At 40.5% G+C, this 22,526-nt stretch overlaps 1 protein-coding gene across 1 annotated transcript in view; it reads right to left on the bottom strand.

Moving 5' to 3' along the window:
• Positions 1-337: 337 nt before the first annotated feature.
• Positions 338-22,526, bottom strand: part of galnt9 (polypeptide N-acetylgalactosaminyltransferase 9) — a 79,753-nt gene continuing 57,564 nt past the window's right edge. Inside the window, exons 7-11 of the mRNA XM_069706613.1 lie at positions 12,805-12,990; positions 10,730-10,867; positions 8,396-8,491; positions 1,593-1,760; positions 338-1,369 (exon numbers count right to left, since the gene is read on the bottom strand). Of these exons, the coding sequence (XP_069562714.1) occupies positions 1,223-1,369; positions 1,593-1,760; positions 8,396-8,491; positions 10,730-10,867; positions 12,805-12,990 (735 nt within the window). The 3' untranslated portion in view covers positions 338-1,222. The remainder of the gene's footprint in view (positions 1,370-1,592; positions 1,761-8,395; positions 8,492-10,729; positions 10,868-12,804; positions 12,991-22,526) is intronic.

Below are 22,526 nucleotides of genomic sequence, written 5' to 3'. Positions count from 1 at the left end.
AAAACTGAGCAAGTACAGAAGTTTCTCTCTGAGCACGATCAGTGGAAAGCTTTCTGTGCTCTCTGGAGACCTGCTGTCTGATGGGTGGGTTGGAACAATTACGCTGCACAGGGCCAGAAACCCGGCGGAGGCTTAAGGTGGTTGTAAGAGCACGCACAACAAAAGACACGCAATTGTACTGTTGTTGTTAGCAACTGGCCTTACGAGAGTACCAAAAAAAAAATGTTTTTATGTAACAGGCAAGTACAGCAAGGGAGAAAATGTTGACATGAAATTCACTGAACTGATAAAAAAAAAAAAGAACAAAGACTTGGACAGAGACAGACGGAGAGGTGGCTCATCATAAAAATGATTTTATTATCCTAATTGTTATCAGAGGACAAATATCAATTTTCCACTTTTTTTTTTTTTTTTTTTTTTTTACAATATATTACTATCATTAGACTGTTTTATACATTGTTTTATATATTAATAACTTTCAAAGAAGTTTGTACATGCTTTTGGGACTGACATTCCCTGGTCAGATGAAGCAGAAAAATTAGGAAAAAAGGCACATGATTGCTCGTGTCCACAGCGAGCAACACAGTCCAAAGAAACAAAGAACTGTAGTGGTTTGTGTGGGTGCGGGTGAAATGCCTCCCGGTCTGACGATGGGCTCGAAGCCTATGACACGTCTTGCCCAGCACATTATTTCCAAAGCAAGTTTCCAAATCACGGCCCAAAACACTCACCTTAATGGGGCAATTGACAGCAATTATACCTGTAAATTTACTCAGATGGACTCAGAAAAAAAAAAAAAAAAAAAAAAAAAGTCACACGCATCCACGCTCTTTCTCACCTCCACAGGTCTGATAGTTTTACAGTAGAAACAGAATAATTACTCAGATGTGGAACCACCTTCAGGGGATGCTCTCAGGTGAGTTGTTCTATACATGTAGCTGAATGTCAGAAATGTGGGCCATTTCTAACAGTGCAGCTCGCCGTAAGGTCTGGTGTAAACGCGCAGCTCAGTGTAATACATGAATTGATCATATTCTTCTTTAAGACTCGGTGTTGGAAAGCTCTGTGGCCTGAGGGAAGCTCAGTGTGCTCTGCAGTCTGCAGTGTGAAATACCACACACTAGCACTGGCGGTCCCTGGTCCTATTTGAACTGTCCACAGTTTGACATCCAACCGTGCCTTGAAACACTGGCCAAACTGTCTCAGAGGTTGTTCTCTGGCTTCAGTGCCTGGGATGCTTTATCCAGTTTCGTATCATCCACTTCTGACCAGAGCATCTTTGCACCACCAGGCGAAGGCCAAAGTTGGCGTCTTTGGACATTTCAACTTCCAAGCATCGGCCAGTGTCCCTGCTGATGATTGGACCATTCTGGAACAAAAACATGAACACAAGGCTGAATTTATAGCAAAAACAGATGGTTGCCTCAGTAAGAGCTCATTCATAGAATAACTCTCACATTTTAAAGCCAGTCACTGCTCAAACTCCGTGACAAATGCATTACTCTTTTATCTGTCCTGACATTTGTTGTGTTTGAAGTGCAACAGTGGAGAAGATCAGCATCAAAAGATCACATCATGTGTTTGCTTCTTACCTGTGTAAAGTCCCAAAGCCTCTGGGAAGTCCTTGAGACAGTGTCGCATTTTTTCAGAGTGGGAGTGCGTCCTCTGCCATCATCAATGAGACATTTTGTGTCAGGCAGGAAGGTGGTCGACCCCAGGGGTCCAAGCTGGAGCAGCCCCTCAGTGGAGTAGCGGGCGAGCTGCAACACATAGTTACCCAACGTTTTACACACTCAACTGCTGGAGTAGCAATCATAGCTTAAAAAAACAAACACTCGACTTTTTAGAGGGCATCCGCGGGAAAGCACAAGCCTGAAATGTGATCCAGTGAGAAAATGTGATTGAATGTGGGTTCCATTGATGCTGTTTCTGCAGTTTGTCTTTTTGAGCAAAAAAAGACTGTGGAAAGAACAGAAGCCGAGAGGTTAAGAAAAAAGCTTTTCAAGTTATCAGGCCGATGAGCAGACGCTGTACCGGATAGAGAGGCTACGGCTACTTTTTTTTTTTTTTTACCCTTCTGCATTTCACCCCTCCAAAAAAAACAGACATAGGGGGGAGCCAATGGCTGATTGATCAGTGAACATGTACACACACACATGTTAAAATGACTAAAGCAACTGAGTGCCCAATTTGCCTCCTGGCAGCCAGACCTGCATCATCACGTGATGTTCCTCTGCTCTATTTTCTACACTAATGTCTATCTTCACTGCACAACCTGAACAAGTCCATTAATATTAATAATTACTGACATAGAACCAACATAATACCTAAAAGAAAAAAAAAAAAATCCAGATCGCCTACTGTGCTCTGCTTTTGGATAATCTTCACGAAATATGAAATACAGTATCAGCCAACAAAACATTTTTCTTTCTGCTTTCCTTAATTTATTGCACATAGGAACTCAATGCATCTCCAATTCAAAAATGTATCCCAACATTGAAACATTTAAATGTAAGATTTAAAGGAAGCTAAAATGTAGCATGGTATCCATTTTGTTCGTGTCAAAAGATAAGATGCAAGTAGAGATTTTGGTAAGTGCACTTGAGTTGCACTCAAATACAGTCAAGATGTAAGCTTTTATGTTTTATATGCAAATTTATAAAGCTGTCTTCACAGAAATTTGCATTTGTATTTCAGAATTATTTGAAAGGGTAAAGCAGATTTTAAAAAGTCAGATTTAGTTCTTTGGTCCAATTTTGAATAAACCTTCTGTCATTTTTAATTTGACCAATTATTTAAAACTTTTCCACATTCAAAATTACAACACCATGTGTCCTTATTATATATGCCACGTGTTGTTTTGTAGAATAGTTCAGTGTACAGTGGAGCTCATTATGCTACAATATTTCCCCAAACCAAAACCTGATCCCTCACTGTTTAATCCTGCACTTGAAAGGCTCTGTGGCGATACGTATCTATTACGTAAGGATACAGTAGAGATAGCATTTATTATTTATGCAAGTAATCCTCTATGAAAAATGAGATGCAGAAGATAGGGAGGTCTTCGGTGTGGCAGCAGCCTGGCTGTGACTGCCCTGAATCACACACACACACACACACACACACACACACACACACACACACACACACACACACACACACACACACACACACACACACACACACACACACACACACACACACACACACACACACACCTACAATCTACTTTCAGTTATTCATAGTCATGGAAGAATCAGTGTAGCAATACGAATGCAGACTTCTGAACAGCTGACTGCTGAATGGTTTGTTTTTATTGATGGAAAAAATATGCCACATCTTTCCCTTGAATTTTACTCTTCTGAAAATCTTTAGAAACATTTAATCCGACGGTTTGACTTAGAAAATTTGATTTGATATGAGCAACATTTTTGACCTGAAAAGCTAAAGGCGACCCTTGTGACTTCCATCTCTTCTTCCCATGAAGATTAAAATGTAATGATATGAAAATGTATTATTGTGGTCATACACTGACACTCTGCTTTCATGTACTCGTATCAATGAATTTTAACATAAAAATCCCTCTAACTCATGTAACTTTTCTGAACAGATTTTTTTGTTTTTTGTTTTTTTTGGAGCATGGTTGGAGAAACCAGAGCAGCAGTATGAGGTCTGTGTGTGTGTTTCTTCTTGTGATAAGAGCAGGTGCGTTTTAACCCGATGTTCTGCCCTAGAGGGCCGCTAAGAACAAACAGGGAAACAATGAAGCACCACTTTATGTGCCACTCAAGGTTCACTGGAGCTGGTTGGGTTGCTCGCAGGGATGCTGATGAAAATATATCTTTGGACGGAGGAATGACAGACATATACATACATATACATACAAATACATATACATACAAATATTTCAAACTCAGTCCTATTTTTCACGAGGTTGCAGCCTAAAGGTCATTAATACAGGCAGTTTTATTACAAATTCTTTATGGAATTTAGTATATCTGTCTTGGGGTATTCTGGGGTTGTATGACCCTAAACAGATTTAACCAAGGTGTAAACTACGACTGGGCACAAGGAAAACCTCACATAATCCGCGCTAATACCGGTTTACAGCTCAGTCTATACTAATACATTTAAAATGAGACCATAACAAATAATTAACATAAGGAAATGATTCTGCCAAGCCAATTAACCTGAGATTCCTGCAGCCACATTAGACGCTCCATTGCCTTCCTGCGATTGTAAAACATTTTGCAGCCACTTCTTGGAGGTCAAGCTAACCACGCATTTCCTAATTAACTCTTACTGCCACGACGACGAAGCAAATGCTAGTGTTTGTACATTGTGTTGGGTTATAATCTGCACATTTCTACCTTTCCTGTACCTTGCTCCACCAGGAGGTTTTTTTTTTTTATCACAGATTATGGCAAACGTCTTAAGAAGGGCTCGACTCTAACCCTTTCTTTGGAATCTGAGGTCCATATTTATGTTAATGTGGTGGAAGCTAGAGTCTTAGTCATGTTCGGAAAAGGCCGATGAGTCTCAAGAACAAATGTGAATTTGTTAACATTAAAACCCTTTGATTAATGCAGATGCATTGGTGAATCATTCCACATTGATCTATGAATCAATGCCAGCCATTGTCCTTCTATCTGTTGTGCACAGCTGCTTTGTACTGAGTGAAAAGCTTCTCCTTCAGTTCATTAAATCCCTGCAGCCATCAGAAGACAGCAGGACAGATTATGTTGATAAATCTGTAGCTTCCTATCAGAGAGGAGCCGCTCTGAAACGCATCGCCATTACACGCAGCTGTCCACTGAGTTTACTCTGATTAAAGCACGTGCAAACAACATTTTGGGCTGCAACAAAATAACCACACGCACACACACACACACACACACACACACACACACACACACACACACACACACACACACACACACACACACACACACACACACACACACACACACACACACACACACACACACACACACACACACCTCAACAAACACATCAGACAGGTAATGGCTCGATATTCGACCTGTTTTTATGGGAGATGTCAGACTACCAGAGCTCATTAATCCTGCCTGCCATAAAACCAAAATACATCATCCAGACAAATATATGAAGCCTCTTATTACTTGTTGAGTTGTTGTTGTCTTGTGCATATTAGCAGTTACCATAAAGATGAATAACCAATATGGCGGAACAGACAAAGACAGGAGCTGCACTCGAATCTCATGAACAGAAAATCCAAGGTTCAGTAAAAATGCATCATTTACTTTAACAGGCTACTGCTAGGTGAGTATATGTGAGTAAAGCAATGGCGCAGGCTTTGTAGCTCCTCCACAATGCTTTCACTTCATTGTACCATTGGACAAAGGTGAAGCATTATCCATGATTTAGATTTCCACGGGGAGAGCTGGCGGAGGGAGACTCATTTCTCAGAAGTGCAATAAAAATATATTCTGGCCGGTTATTATTATTAATTTTTTTTTAAAGGAATGCAAAATCACAGTGTCCTACAAAATTGAATTCGGCCCGCTCACCGTAATGCCGGTCATCACAGTAATCTAATGATAGAGACAACAAATTCATCTCCATTTGTTTATTTCCCCCGGGGACAAGGATTAAAAGAGTCAGTGGTGCCTGACATTACGGGACCCCAAAGATCTCTCTAGAGGGGGCGGGGCATCAGCTGCTGGCCACCTGATAATACTCCTTCGAATGACAGATGATAAACATGTCACTCACAAGCACGAGTAAAGTTTGAGCGTGTGGGAAATGGAAAAAAAAAAAGACGCATGAATAGCATTTGCATTATTTGTCTCACTGCGGAGAAGAAAAAATAAGCACAAAAACAGGACAACAGGTTTCCACCCACAGAGCCATTTGTTCTGGGATCTATTCAAGTGAAGGTTGCACTCAGCACACACATTTTTTTTTTCTTCTGTAGCATCCCACTGCATTTTCACATAATCACATGTACTCTCACCAGGGAGTACTCCAGTTATTCTGTGTCTCATCCACATCCTAACCACATTTAAAATGACCGTGATGCACTGCGCTTTAGACTTTACAGTCTCTTTAAAAAAAAGAATCCATATATATGTTCTTTGCCCGTCCTCTTCTCGTTAGCTGCTATGAAAGCCTGAATTATTTTAATTCATTTGTAGATATCACTTTTTTGGTCTTCAAATAAATCTGCTAATTGTTTGAGTTTTTAGCTTCTGTTTTAGAATTTTTAAATATGCTATATTTGTAAGACTTCACAGATGTCAGTTCAACAGAATGAGAAGAAAAATAATTTGTTTAGGTGCTTTCATCTACAGTATATGTAGCACACATTAACAGCTGTCAAACTTTAAAAGTGGCACCACAAACATTTGAGCAAAATGAAGATGTGCCTTCGGTAAAGAGAGGAGATTTCCACCCTGCTGTTCCCACATTTAAACCTCTTCATTTGGTCCTCTGAGCGTAACACTGTATATGTAAAAACATTCTATAAATCTTTATGTTGTGCAATTAATTTTAAAAGCAGTTATGCTGTTTGTCCATGTCGCAATGGAGCATGTTGACTGATGTTTTTGCATTTTTAAATAAGGGCTTTCAAATCATCTGTGTGGATTTCCATCTCATTTCCTTGTCTTTATGGACTCTGCAGGAAGTTCAAGTGCTAATTAAATAAGACAGGAGGCAAGAGGCAGCCTCATCAGGTCCCTTTCATTTAATGTGATGGTTGCACATGGAATAGTATATATATATATATATATATATATACACACAGTATATAATACTGTGTAAAAGGCACTTTAGGTATTTAGATTCATATCTATCATATATTACTTCTGGGAGGCATCTGTTTTGATTCCAAAATCCTCCATCAGGACAACGACCCCAAACAGCGGAGTCATATTTTCTGCAACAAGAAGAACAAGGAGTCCTGCAACAGATGGCGGCGCCCCCACAGAGCCCTGATCTCAACATCATGGAGTCCGTCTGGGATGAAGAGACCAAAGTAACTGAAACGGTCTCAATCCACAGAAGAGCTGTGGCAAGCTCTCCAAAATGTTTGGAACAACTTCCCGGCCAAGTTCCTGGAAAAACTGTGGCAGTCGAGACAGGGAAAATTAGTTCTGGTATAGGGAGAAAGGGTGGTCACAAAAATAATAATTTGATTGAGGATACAAATATTGATGGCAGAAATCTGCAAAAATCTACTTTAGTAGTAGACATCGCAAAAGCAGCATGATTTTTTTCAAATCCAAAAGCTGCCAATAAATACACCTTCTGTTCGACACAGTATGTTCAAGTTCTTTTAATATCAATTAAATTGAGATCTGCAGCCATATACAATGCAGATTTTATGTCTTTTATTATTTATGCATGCACCTCTTTATATGTATTTCTTTCCTGTGTTTGAACATTGAAGGTCTTGCACCCAAACATGTTTACAGGATGTATTGTGTGTTAAGACGAACCTTTTGGTTTGCGTTTGCTTCAGAGTTTCTTTTTGTTTTATGCAGCCTGTTGATTATACTTTCAGCATGCAAATTGTTTTAGCATGGTAGTTGAGGACAGATTAGCTAATAATGGTGATAGCAACACATATTTTTGCATAAATGCTGAACTTCCATAGAATACTCACCCAACCTTTGACACATGGTAACTCATAAAAAAAAAAAGTGAGAACACCGTGTGGGTGTGAGTGAGCCTTTAACACAAATCCACATCTTACTAGTCCTTCATCCATTAGTATCCTGATGGACATCTTAATTTATTACTATTTGACCATGAATTCTTGCTAAAAAAAAAAAAAAGGATCCTGCATCACTCACAAGCTCCAGGAGAAAGCATTGTGGAAGTTCTGTTCAATGAGAAATTAAGCAAACATATTTTAGCGTGTTTACTTCCACCACTTATTACATAAAATTAGATTTAATTTTTTTTAAAGATGACTCTTTTTTTTTGCATTATGCGGGAGCATCATACACAGACAGGAAACACAGGGAAATAGAGCAGCAGATGAACTGCAGTAAGAGTCTGACCGGACAGGAATTGAACCGTGGACTCAGTGCTGACAGCCTTTGCTTGTGTGATAATGCGCCCTAAATGCTTGACTGTTGCTCTCCCAGAATTTAACTTAATGGGGCTTAAAGAGGAGAATAACTGCACCACATCGTCTTGAGGAGAATCCTCCAAAAAAAATGTTCGAGTGAATATTTACATTTTCCTCAAGGGCAATACAAGGAAATCAAATGCAAATTCTAACACCTGCAATGTTGTTTGGAAAGAATCAATACAAAACGCTTGACTGACTGACAGGTGAACATGGCTGCTTAATGAACTCGGCAGTCAACATGGAGAAATAAACAGCTGATGAGTGTGGTCTGACCTGGGAGGACATGCCGTGGCAGGGGTAGAGGATGGCTTTGTCGTCGTCCTCGGCGCCCTGGTCCAGGCAGTAGCCACTCGCCTTACTGTTTCTCACCTGAAAGAAAAACACAGGAGCTGCTGTTAACACTTCACATGTATATTAATAATAAATGTAATGACTGAGTTCATGTGAAAGGAGAAGCTCAGAGTGACAAGTCCATGAAAAATTATCAAGCAGTTTCCTCATTGCAGTTCTTCTCTTCTAGAGTCTTTCAGCTCATTGTTTCGGTTTTCTGACCCACAACTTCACTGGTTCACTCTCACCTCTCCCATAAGTTTTATTTCCAGGCACAGCAGGCAGTTTTTTTTTCTGCATCTCTAATAAACTCCCTATGTTTCTACCTGTCTTAGCACCGAACTGCAGACAGACCAAGGTAGCAGCTGGCTACTCAACGCAGAGGGGTAAATAGCAGCTAAAGTGTCAGATATTCTTCACTGGGAGATGAAAGAGACTGAATTAAAATGAAAGTGAATATTGAACAATTGGCATGTCAAGTGGACAGAAAAACAGAAAAATCTGCTGGATGTGTAAAGAAGAATTGTTTTTCTGAGTTTACAGCTTGTTTTTGCCGCCGCACAAGTGAAAAAAATCCATCGGTTAGAATTTTTGTTTTTCATTCGGTGAAGACGCTGAAGTGAAGAAAAGAAGACAGAAGCACTTCCAGCATGGCAGATGGGATAATAGTATATGACCATGAGGAGATAAATAATTGTTTCTTTCTAAGAAGGATTGCTAATATCACTGTCGAGTAGTTGGTGTTGCACAGCTTATTTTGCTCTTCACATGCAGAGTTAGTTGAAAAGGAGGGAAGCCAACCTTAAGAAAAGCATTCTTTAGTTTTGCTTTTGGGAAAAGAAGTTTATAGATGATCTCTTCTATCAGACAAAACTTCAGAAAGAAACTGAATTTTTGCAGGGAGGATTCTTGGCTATACTTTTGCTCCAATCCCCCAAAAATAATATCAGCACAGTATTTTTAAAGTTTTGTGCGAGTCAATCCCTTCTGCATATTATCAGGTTGTTGGAGGAGTTTTCTGAAAGTAAATCAATTGCCAATAGTTCGGGATTTCTCTCGTCCCTAAAATCTGACCCATTGTTTCATTCCTGTGTGCATGTGATACTGACTCCTGGTCCCAGCTCTCTCTCTCTCTCTCTCTCTCTCTCCCCTCCCCTGGGCCTCCAGATGATGGTGTGCATTGAGCATGAGCTTCAGTTCTGTTTGATTTGAATGCATATGGCTTCATTTCCAGGTTGTGACATATCTATCATGTGCTGTTGTCAGGGAAGGTTCCACTCGGCAGGTTTGGTCAGCATGGCCGAGCGCGGTGCTGATGCTCGATGACAGATGAGACTCACTTCTGCTGCGGCGGCTGTGTGGCAGCACAAGGTAACTGTTTCCCAGCTTGTCAACCGATCTGAAAAAGTGCCACTTAAAAGCGTCCTCTGAGGAATCCATTAGCTGGGTGACGTAGCCAAAACAGGCGGCAGAGGAAGCACTACGGGGGAGTAAATTCACCCAGCTCTGATTAATCTAGAGGTTAATTCTGATGTACTCTGACATGCAGAGCATATTGATTTTCCTCTGTTTTCCATTGTTAAAATTGATACGAGGTAAAATGATGCGTTTCAGAAAACATCCCAACAGTGTCTGACTCAGGAGTGCGTTCAATTCTTCAACCTGTCATAATCCTGTTTTCGTCCTCCACTGTGCTGAGTGTGTAGCCAAGCCCAAAACAATCAAGTTGAAATGGAAAACTAATAAGTGTTTAATTAGAACTCATTATGAGGAAATTGCACCTAATCCTGTGTGTTGATGCTGCATTGCTATAGCAACAAGATACAGTACGTTTACCGTAGACTGGCTTCAGTTAAATTGTATTCATGTCATGGAGTTTAATATAGAGAGTATGAACCTGGCAATATGATGAACCCTGGTTGTTTATCTGCATATGCTAGCTTCTGTTTGTTTACAGCTTTCTTGCAAAGAGTTTTGTCCAAACTAAAGCAGATATCAACGAGCTGCTGACATGAATCTTTCAGGGAAATATTACTCAAAAAGACTGTCACAAAAGACATACTGATAACGGACAGCTCACAAATTAATAAGTTCTCACCAACCAATTTTCTGTATTTATCATTTGTGAAATCAAATTAGCTGCTGCAGCGTTCGCATCCTCTTTAAACCGCAGCTCTGTTCCTGTTACATCAACTGTAATAGAATTACAGATTATGATAGTGCTAAATGAACATGCAGTTTATTTCCAGTAATCCTTTCAGCGAGTATTTTCCTCACCTCGCCGTATGTGATGGTGTTGTTGTAGATCCGCATCTCTGGGTAGACGTGTTCAAGGTACCAGCGGAAACTCCGACACTGCAGCCTTTTCCTTAAGGCCAATCGCTCCGAGACATCCCCGAAATCAACCCCAGGATTCTGTCAACAAATGGTGCAAAACAAAGACAGAAAAAAACCTCTTAGCCGGCGGGCACTTTACTGACAAGAGAGCTAGATGCTGGAGAAATGGAAGATGCCGGAGTGTTGAGGTGCTGAGAGGACGCACTGAGGATTTAGTGAGGAGATGGATAGATGTACCTGTCATGTGGGACCTTCATTGTTCTTTCATTTAACATGATCTGTGCTGAGCAGATTCTAATCAGCTGCTTAATTATGAGCCCTCACGGCCGTGTCTGCGTTATGGAGGTGGCTTCCTAGATTGATTGGGGGAATGCCTAATTGCACAGCCCGGCAATGAGGCGTGATTCTGATGCACGCACACACACACACACACACACACACACACACACACACACACACACACACACACACACACACACACACACACACACACACACACAAAGCCCATATCAGTGTGTACATATAAAGCGCACTGCTAAAATGAGCATGAATATGCAAACAAATGCACATTCTGTACAGTCATAGTAAATATGCACTGCCTACATATGAAAGGACAACACAGTAGTCTTCCCAGAGAAATTAATGCAAAGGCCCACACACACACACACACACACACACACACACACACACACACACACACACACACACACACACACACACACACACACACACACACACACACACACACACACACACACAGAGGTTTGCACAGCTATCTTTGTGAGGACATTAATTGACATAATGTATTCTCTCTTGTCAAAATGTCCTCAATCTGATGGGCTAAAACGAAAACTAGTCCTCTAAAAGATAGTTAAACAAGCACACACACACACACACACACACACACACACACACACACACACACACACACACACACACACACACACACACACACACACACACACACACACACACACACACAGAGCTGTCTTAATACCAGAATATGTTTCCAGGTACATACTTTTCATTATCCCGCCCCTAACAAATGCATTCAATTTCAGTGAGATGATGTTTGGTATTTGGACTTTGGCGCCTGTCACCATGGTGAATCATAAAGCCGTGGCTGACCAAAGTAAAGTCGTGCTCTCAGCAGGTATCTTAGACAATAACAATAATCTGTGATTGTGTGTATGGGTAGGGTTGGGGGGTGGGAGATTGGGACGGGGGGGGTAGAAGGAATAATCATAGCGTTAGGTCTTTGTACTGTACACAAAATAACTCTGCGCCACAGGACAGCTGGGGTAATAACATGCCATGCCACAGTGTTTGTAATTACACTCAAGAAGGGATGTGGCCTGATTGGCAACTTTGTCAAAGTTGATGCCCCAGCACCTCCTGCACACCAGCCCCACTGCTCCTCCGCGCCACCGTTCTCCAGCTGGAACTTCCTACTTGCTCTTAGTGAGGTGTCATGTAATGATTTTTGGGCCAAATTTCCAGATGGCGTCTCGGGATCAGCAGTGTATCAGACGCTTATTATTTCGTTATGAACATCAGTGCATTGTTTTAGTACCTTCACTGACGTCCTTCACCGGCAATCATTTCATTCTGCACGGCTGAAGAGGCAATTAGGATTCAATATTAAACTCTTCATTAATGAAAGTAGCTGTTTATTATTTTGCAGCCCATCTCAAAAGACCCCCGAAAGCAATTAAGCTAAACTGACGTGTACGAGAATAGACTGATTAGATATGTGGCTCGTTTCCTTCACTTGGTGGACCTCTCTCATCTGTTTGGAGAGAGACTCCACTGCTCTCTCGCCCTGTCTTTGCTCTGCTGCCAGTGTGAAGGTCAAGTGGGATGAAATCTGAATTTAGAATTTCTATTGACTGGTGTCTCTGGAGAACCGGGCTTCATGTCTGAATGAGCAAGTGGGATGGGAGGAGAGGCGGGGCAACGGTAGCTCAGGGCCTGAAGGAGGGGTTGATCTAAGACTGAGAAAGAAAACAACGTACGTTCATGGGAATGTTCCAGGCCATGTAGACGTGGGATTTGTATTCATCCATCCACACCTCTGCGGCCCGCAGGGCGTTGCGCTTAGCGTAGTAATCTATGTCATTGTTGTAGGGTTTCTTGGTACGCTCAATGTGGGCCACTCTGGCACATGGCAGGACTTCCATGCTCCCGCCACACTGCCACACCTACACAGCAGAAAGAAAGAGAGTTACAGTTTCAATCAAACATGGCTTTGAACTGTAATTTCTTCACTGTGCTTATTGAATATGGATAAACATCATGGGAATGCTGGAGGATGCCCGCTGTCTCGGTGGAAATTTAAATCTACTGCTTAGCAGAAATGTGGACTTGAATCAGACTAGACGCACTGAGATTGAAGGATAATTCTACTTTATTACAGTTTGGTTCGTACTTTCACACTCTTGGCCAATAATCCAATGTGATTGTGTTGGAAACAAAAGGAATTGCTTGTCAGTCATAAAAAATGGCACAAATAAAGCAAGTAATAAAAGGTCAATGTTGACACCAAGGCTTGTAAACTGTGATGGATGTCTTCAGTGGTTTATGTTTGGTTATTTATTTTTCTATTTAGCTTTGGTTATCCTTGGACTTTATTTAACCCTTTAAGACCTGGCTCTTTTAAAAAAGAAATTCAATCCGCGAAAACATGCAAAGCTGTAAGACCCAAATGAACAACTTTTAGCTTTAGGATAAAAGCAATATTTAAAAACTACAAAACAAAAGTGGACATTCTTACTTCTGCCTACTGAAAAATGTAGATTAGAGAATGAATAACAGTCTCATAACAATGAGTCAGGGACACTGATGTTATTGAACCAGATCAAATTTTTTTTAACTGCCTTTAAAAGCCTCTTCAGTGATTGTACCAGTGTCAGCCAAGTCTCCCTTCTGGAGGGATCTCCAGAAGGGAAACCTATGCTCCCTACCCCATTTCATTTTTTTCAGCAATGTCCTCACCTTTCCACATCATAGCAATTTAGTCAGTGAGTACAGTCTAATTATTGTCAGTGGGACAGATGGGCAAAAGTTAACTACCAAAATGATGATAAATTTACTGCCGGTCAACCAAAGTGTCCACATTTTTTAAAAGCTCTGCTACACTATCATTTTCTTCTGTTCCATTTGCATGCTTTGTTTGTTCAGAACAATTATAGTTTGACAAACTGTAAAAAAAAATGCTTGCTAAATACCCGGCTGCTTCAGTTACTTGCCACCAGTTCTCATTAATCTTACACATCTTATGTGCAGAAATTCAATCTGCTTCATGGTATAAATTCCTATAAAAGTTCATTTATTTGTGAGCAAGTGATTACATTTGGCGTTTTACTGATTTACTGATAACTTTAGCTCTGATGTCCAAGTTCTGGACACTAAGGATGAAAAGACACACATCTTCATATCTACCTATGACTGAGAATAAATATAAATGGCGGCAGTTGCATCTTGTTCATGATTCTTTTAGGTTTAACAATTCATCCGCTCTCTGAATCAAAGTATTGCTTATAATATAGGATTTTACTTAAAAAAGTGTGATAAATGGATCGCTAAGTCTTTGGCTCATAAATACGGTCCTCGGAGAGTTACCTATGGCAACCAGAAAACCCTGAATGCATGAGTGCTCCGTGTACGGCATGAGGAGTGATATATAATGCCAGCCAGTAAATAAATGTCATCTTTAAAAGCATCAATCATGGCAGAAAGTATTGATTGATTGTGGACGGAGGGATGTTGTGACCCTCGACTGACACAATCAAGGTAAGGAAGTAGTGACAGACACTCACATGCCAGGAAAAGTCATTTCTCAGAGTGCAGCAAAAAAAAATCTGAATTGCAAACTCTCTTCAAAATGTCATTTTCCTTTGATATACAGTCTGCATATGTGCACATCTATGCCACCCTGTGAGAAAGTGGCCCAGCGGTTACATTCTCACACAATGCTGTCAGAGTGCCACAGCATATGGTAATATCCTTCTAGCCGTACAAACTGCCAACGCCTCCACCACCCGCAGCCTCTTAATGACAGTCACCACAATGCGTAACAGATGTTCTCCTCCATTAATTTCTCTCTGACCCCGAAACGACACCCCCCGCAGGGTGTTTAAGGAGAGGACTGCTGCAAAACTATTTTCACAATTAGGAGAGGTGAAGCCTACGTTGAGCTGACCACGTTTATTTAATGGCATGAAGTAAACACAGCGTCTGGTTCGTGATCACAATAAGCATGTTTGGATTCAAACTCTGGGGCTCTCTTTCCTCCGATGGAGAGACAACAGCAGTGCCACTGAACTCTGAGAGCAACAAATGATGGCATCAAGAAACCTGAAAGTGCAGGCGTTGGGCCATCCCGCCGTTCTTCTGCTGTTACTCTGCAGAGTGAGTAGGTCAAGTGGTGATTCAAATATATGTTGAGAATCCTGCTCTCTCCGGTTTGTCACTGAGAAACTACGACCAACGTAAACTGTTTCGTGAAATCAAAACATTTTAAGTAACGGTGTGGTAATCATTGAATAATAAGGGGCCAAAAGAAGAGACTAACGTTTTTAGAAATCAATGAGTAGTTGTTAGGGCTGGGACGGACTTCCTGCCCCATGTCAAGGGGTTTTAGTATCTTGAGGTCTTGTTCATGAGTGAAGCCCGCATGGAGCAGGAGATTGAAGAGCTGGTCGGTGCGGCATTGTACTGGCCGGGAGGAGCTCCACCAGTCAGCTGGAACTCGAAGTAGAGCCGCAGCTCCTTCGCATCGAACGGAGCCAGTTGAAGTGGTTCGTACATCTGATTAAGACTGCTGAGCGCCTTCTACTGGAGGTTTGCTGGGCACGTCCAACTGGTAGAAGATCCCGGGTTAGACTGAAAACACACTCGAGAGTCCACATATCTCATCTGACCTGGGAACACCTCAAGATCCCCCAGAGGGAGCTGAAAAACGTTGTTGGAAAGTTAATTAGGATCGGCTCAGTAAAAAATAAGAAGCTATACACTGTAATCTGTGCTATATTTTTGTTTGCCAACCAGTCCTGTGAAAACTTTAATTAGAAAAGAACTAAATATGACAGCTGGGTACTGTAGTTTTTATTTTAATCAAATATTACACAAACAGGAGTAAATAGTGCATCATTGGGGGACTATTTTTAGCTGTGCATTAATACCACTTGGTGCTCTCAAATTCACACTTGGTGAGTATTTTCTGGCAGTATGTGGAACTGACTCAAAATAAACTACCGTGCGGTGCCTGTGTTTATTGTAGTGAAGGAACATGTCACCCAGGGAAACAATGTGACTCACTGATGTGTTTTTAATAGTTTATAACTACTGAGCTTTATGCCACCGCAGAACAAGATACACCAGGCTTTAGATACAGAGACAAACACTTGTTTGGTTAGTTCATTGCTGTTGTAAAGAGATTTGTTGTCAATAGGAAACAAATTGAAAATCACCAGTTATGTTCTTCACATCATTACATATGGCTTCATTTTCATAGTATGTCTATTTCAGAGATATTCATATTTGTGGTAGCTACCAACGTTACGGTTACAGTGAAGTCTTATCCAATAACTAGGCCAAGATTACTAAAACTTAGCTTGAATTTATTACCTTTGGTGTTCACATAAGGATATCAAAAAGCCAAATCCAATCACCAGAGTATGTTGTATTCACTGGTGCTCTTCTGGGCAGGCGAGGTGTTTGTAAGCCTTGAGCCATACGGCCAAACGAGCAGCGTTCATGGAAATGAGACACGCTCAAACATTTACCAAAACCCACTTCATTAAAATATTTCTGTTACGCTCAAGGGTGTATGAAAGCTCCTGTTTAATTGTACGATAATAAAGAAATTCGAGGCATCCATCCTCCGTTTCTCTCGCCCTGAAAACCCTTCGGTGCTTCGGCTGTATCAGCGGTGAAGTAGTTCGCCGGGTTCGAGCCGAGCTTAAACACCTCCATTGACTGGGCTGACCCCTCATCTTCACTGCTGATGATCCACAATGACCCTGGCCTAAAAAAAAAAAATCCATTAGTAGTTTGGAGCAGGCTTCACCTGCTTTTCTGCTGCCCATGACAAGTGCTGTTTTTCTGCAATAGCTGCTGCCTTTGTGTGGGTGTAAGTGCAATACCAATTTAATGGTAAGTCCCTGCAGATCCCACCCATCACCTTCGGAAACATAGTAAGCTCTGTATAATGCTGTCTGCCTTTGGTTTCTTTATCCAGGTTTCCTGTTTAAAATCAATTTGGTGTGTGTGTGTGTAAAAACATCTACGTGTGTTAATTGCTTATGGACAGTTATGGCACACTCATGGATAATTGAAAATGTGTATATGTGTAATTGCAGTTAGAAGTTCGTCTGGCTCTAAAAGCAAATTGCAGATCAATATTTCTTCAACCATTTCCAGAAGGTCACAAACCTATTTGCTAACTAGACTCATGAAACAAACTGGAGTGTATTTTCCTCACATTAAGCTTTGTGTAGTGTCACTGGACAGAAACCCTTTATTTTTGGTGAGTAAGGAGGAGACAAAATGTTTTCCTTTTTATATCCACATCTTTTTGCAAATACACAACGAGGCTATAAAGAGTGACAATTTTTTTTTTCTTTCGCATGGCAGCAGTAATAGTCTCCACTGCACATTATTGTCACAGTGCCAGCCAGTCATCTCATCTCATTCCAATAAGCATAATTTAATTTTAATTATATTGACTATGGTGTGTTGTAAATCACATGCTAACTACACTACTAGAAATGATTGAATATCACATGAAACTAAACAAAATACTTTATCTTCTGCCAATTTGTGTTACTGTAGATGTTCCTAGGACAGTAAAAGAAGACTTCCAAGAGTCCTCCAGCAGTAAAGAAAAAAACACAATAGTGATTAAATGGACCTGCCATATGTTCTTATATGCTAAGCTCCATTTACCTCGTTGAGCCAGAAAGAATCTGAACGACTTTCTGAATATTATTTGTATGAGTTTCATTTAATGAAGTTTACCTTGATTGTCAGTATCTGTTACAAATAATTAGTGATTAATTAAGTGTGTTTGCACAATGTTTGAGCTTGTGTTTCGTATCACTTTACGAGAAGAAGTGGATAAAAACGGAGTCATCTTGCTGCTGCAGTTTAAAAGCACCTCACGTGTACAACTTTCTAAAACACTGAACGTCACGCCATCCGAGCTGGCAGCAGCTGATAGGTCACTCGTAACGGTGCTTCTGCTCGTTTTCAGTATTTATCAGTGTTATCTTCAGGCATTCTGGAGCAGGATCAATCACTTCGCTATCCTGTTTGCGTTTGATGGCATCGGCATGTTCACAGCATGGTCACAGTGTTTACGCTTTCCCTCTTCCTTTAGAGATTTAGTGGTCAGAACATTTCGGCAGATAGTCCAACTGTCTCTCGCTGAGTTGACACTTCTTATAGAAATGAAAGGATGAGATGCAATTTTGAAGGCAGTAGCTCAAATAATATTTTTACAACTCTAATCTTGCTATTCAAAAGGGGACGTCATTAGATAATCTACCAAAACTTTGACTGGCCAATCGCCACCTGTCCAGATGATGTACCATTAACCTGTGCATACTGCAGCTCTTTTGTTGGACCCTCACTACAGTTGTTCAATGTTCTGTTTCATTGAAACAAATGAGGGAGATGTGTATCTTAACCCTGCAAACCTTCTTCCTAAGATATTAGTCCACTAACTGTTGGTCTACATGCTCTTCAGCTGCTTACTGTGCAAACACTGTTTATTTGTACACGGTTTGTTGTTTTGGGCTTGGCTTCCGTTTTGTACACGCTTCATTGGACAGCACCGTCCTCTGCAATGGGTTTTACATTTTCCTTGTCCATGTGAAATGTGTACCGGAGCGAGAAGACAATTTTACTGCAATAGAGAACATCTGGTTACAATGTAGCTTTTTTTTTGTCTCAGTTAAGAGACTTGTCTCGGTGATGTGAAAAGCTAATCACGAACAGCTAACTGTGTAACAGAGGGGAGAAGATGAGGGAGGCTAAGTTACATTTCCTCCTTGGTTTACCAGCGAACAACCTGGTACAAGACATCTGTGGGGAGTCAACTCTGCCTCTGAGGATCATCAACGTTGATGCGACCTTTTTCAACGCATGAAAGAATCACCGATCTGATGATTTGGAGGCAAAACAGGTGGTGCTCAGCAGATTGCTGGCGAAACCGGAGTGTTTCACATTCCAGGACTGCTCATGACTCTGTCCTGCAGCCTGTACAGTCATATACGGGGCAAAGCATTAGCAAAACAAATCAGACAAATGGTACATATTGTTTGTCCCTCAATGTTAAAGACATAATAAGGATGCTTGTGCTCCTGTGTTCATGCTGTAAAACACAACAACATGCTGAGAGCACAGCTGCTAAAGATAGGCCTCACTTTTTATTGTGGTATTGACTAATTAATTTACGATTGTACTCATTTATTCTAACTATGTTGAACCCAGTTATTATCTGCTGCTGTACTTACAACTAAAATTGGAATACCTAAGTATCTAACAAAATTAGCATACAATTAAATTCTCCAAACACATGTAAAATAGATGTGTGCCTTCCTGTATGAATGGTGAATTAATCTTTAAACAACTCAAAGGGGTAATTCTGTCCAGATGAGACAGAGCTTAAAAAAAGGGGGCAACATGCTTTCAATATTTTAATATTATGGAAATAAAATAAAATCTAAATACCAAATAAGATTGTTTTAATCTGCTGCCTCTTATGACATCCAACACACAGGTACTGCATTTTTTGTGAAGTCCATTTGGAGGTGACATTTCATCAAATTCCAGCCTGCACCATTAAGTGGAAGCACTTAATATAGAGTACTTTGATGTAGTGGTAATGTATTTGCTAATTTAATTTAATTGTCTCTGAACATGCAGTTAGTTAATTGCAGCCGGACCATTTGTGTGATAAGATCCACGAGGTTACAGAAAACACCAGCCATAAAAAGGATAAAAGCTATTAACAGCAGTAAACAGGCTTCCATCATCACCGTTAAACAATACAGTCAATAAACTGCAGCAAGTGGAGGCTCATAACGGGAATGTAGACAGGTTTTGGATTTAAATAGTTTTAACTACATATCTAAGACAGAATATTCTCATGCAGGTGAAAAGAAAACTGGAATTACTTAAACAAACTTTAAATAGTCAGAATTGCAAAATAAACATGACTGTCTATTTAAATTCAAAGTGGAGTCCAGTGCTGCTCATTGACATGCCCAAACCATTTGCTGACAAAGTAATCTGGCTTCAAACTATACCATGCTCAATTGATTCTCAGTCGCTGTTTTGCAGACTATCATGCATATTCTGCGAGGCTGGATGACCAGAAAAGGAAACGGAAGCGTGACTAAACACATGCAGACGATTATAAGCAACGACTCGAACTAAAAAACTTCAAGCTGCTTTTTGAAATTATAGAGGCTGCTATGGATACTGGCCTTTTGACCAGACATAGAGCATCAGTTGCTCTCCAGTGAATTAAAGCCAAAGGCTGAGGCAGAGATGGTTTGTACAATGTGTTGGATGAGCATGTTGGAAGGCGAAAGTGTTATACTACTATTATGATTGTGCACTCTTTCAGACAGTCTCTCTCGGAGGGTGTTCGTAGTTATTTGCACACTCAAAAGGAGCGAAATAGAGAATGTCAATGGATAGAGAATGAATAAAGAGAGTTGGAGAAAGAAGCTCAAACCCTGTTTTATTCCTCAGCTACCTGACAGTCGGTGGTCCATCCAACAAGTGTATCTGTTGGAATATAATGCTGCCTCTAAGCCACTTGGAAATACTGTAGCTCCTGACTTTCAGTGTCACCGGTGCAACCTTTTTCAGAAACTGTAAGAATGATATTCATCATTAGACCTTTTCTCCATCCGTGGTCAAAATGGAAAGTGGAGCAGAGCAGAAGGAGCCAGTGAGCAGCTAAGAACCCAGACTGAGGAAGATGAAAGAGGGCGCTCAGGTCACACAGACTTCACATTACACCTGTGACAGCTGACGTATTTGACAGACAGGGAGGAAAATTACCCTGCAGTACCAAACAGAAGCCTCAGGTTTGCCCGAATGACTGTAGTAATCGCCCGGGAACGACCGGAGTTCACCTCCACTTTTCTCAGCTGTTCTCTGTATCGTGATTGAACCAGCTCGACCACAAACATATACGGGTAGGTGTGAAGGAATGTGGGAATGTCATGTGATTTTGGACATCCTCGAGAAAAAAAAAGATGATTTGGAGTTATTGACTGATCTGCTGTGTTAACACAGCAACACAAACAAACAAAACTGTGTCCTGATGTTTCTTTTTCTTTTTCTACTGTGACATTTTTCACCTTATTTCTCCTTTAACTGTTCTACATTAAAAAAAAAAAGTATGTTTAGAAACATAAGTTCAAAAATGTTCGGCTTTCTTGTGCTCGTCATTGTAATTGTGCCATTATGTGCCTGTTTACAAATCACTTTTCCCAGGATGCCTTTATGTCCTGTACACTCAGCATAAGTACACAAGCATACACAGGATATCTGCCACACAGCTCTAAAAATCAATGCTTTAGCTAATGGTTTCTTCCTATCCCACACATCAAATTATTGATATTTTGGAGTCATATTGCTAGAGGCGATATAAACTGAACTTTTAGAGCCATTCACACGTTAGAAAAATAACAAGTCTCTTAATTTAGGTGTTACCATTGCAAAGTGAAACAGTGCAGCGTCTGTGGTTGACCAGAAGGCATTAACAGACTTGTCTACCTGCTTGCTTGAAGTTTTTTCTTCACAAGACACCATGAAAATGCTTTAATTTCTGCTGTCATGTGTTCCTCTCCATATGGAGCTGAAGATAATTGCTACTGTGTCATTACTGCACTGTGGGCCCAACACTGGGAATTAATTCTGTATAACTCATCCCTTTACTTTCAAACAGCAACGGTTATTTAGTATTCTGCTCACATAGTGTCGGGACTTGTGATTAAAGGAAAACTTTAGGCAACTCTACGCAGTCTCTTTTTCTTTATTTGCAAAGAAACATTGCAAAAATTTCACTATGAATACATAAACCTTAATATCTATAACTTTTAAATTTGTGGATATTCAATTTTAGACTCAGTTTGCAGGCAAAGATCATTTTAAAACCTGAACAGATTGTCGTCCTGCATGGTGACTGCTGCTTTCAGAGAAAGATTAATCCAGGAGTTCTACTTGAGTACCCATCCAAGCTGAGTTTTCTGTCATGTCAGCTACTAAATAGCATTCACGTAAAATCCCAGGTGTGAGTCAGTCCCTCAGCAGATGGTAAGAAAACTAGCGGTGATAGTTGGGGATTAAGACTGAGAATCACTAGAAAATACATCAAAAAACTGAACATGAAGTACATGCTCTTTTGTTGAATGACAATTGGAAATAAATAATATAAAATTTGACCGCATGTCCACAACCTCAACGGGTTCGTCAACATAAAACAAGAACTGAAACTAAACATCGCCAGCCAATGTGCTTCCATCACATTTTTATCAATGAAAGATGAAAAAAACACAAGCCTGCATTCATCTGGTTTTAAGCTCTCCTGCACCCCCCTATTATAACTCTTAAAGGACAGGCTGGTAGAGCTGATGGTAGCCGAATTTTGTCAGTCAAAATAGAAATTCTCTCTCAAAACAAAAATTTGACTCTTCGAATACTGTCAGTCGAC

Source organism: Brachyistius frenatus, unplaced genomic scaffold (assembly GCF_029030835.1).
Source record: "Brachyistius frenatus isolate BFR_SWC_R1_liver_20210118 unplaced genomic scaffold, ASM2903083v1 Contig_64, whole genome shotgun sequence".
Classification (NCBI taxonomy): domain Eukaryota; kingdom Metazoa; phylum Chordata; class Actinopteri; family Embiotocidae; genus Brachyistius; species Brachyistius frenatus.
The sequence above is the reverse complement of the archived record's forward strand: the minus strand, read 5'-3'. Positions and strand labels throughout refer to the sequence as shown.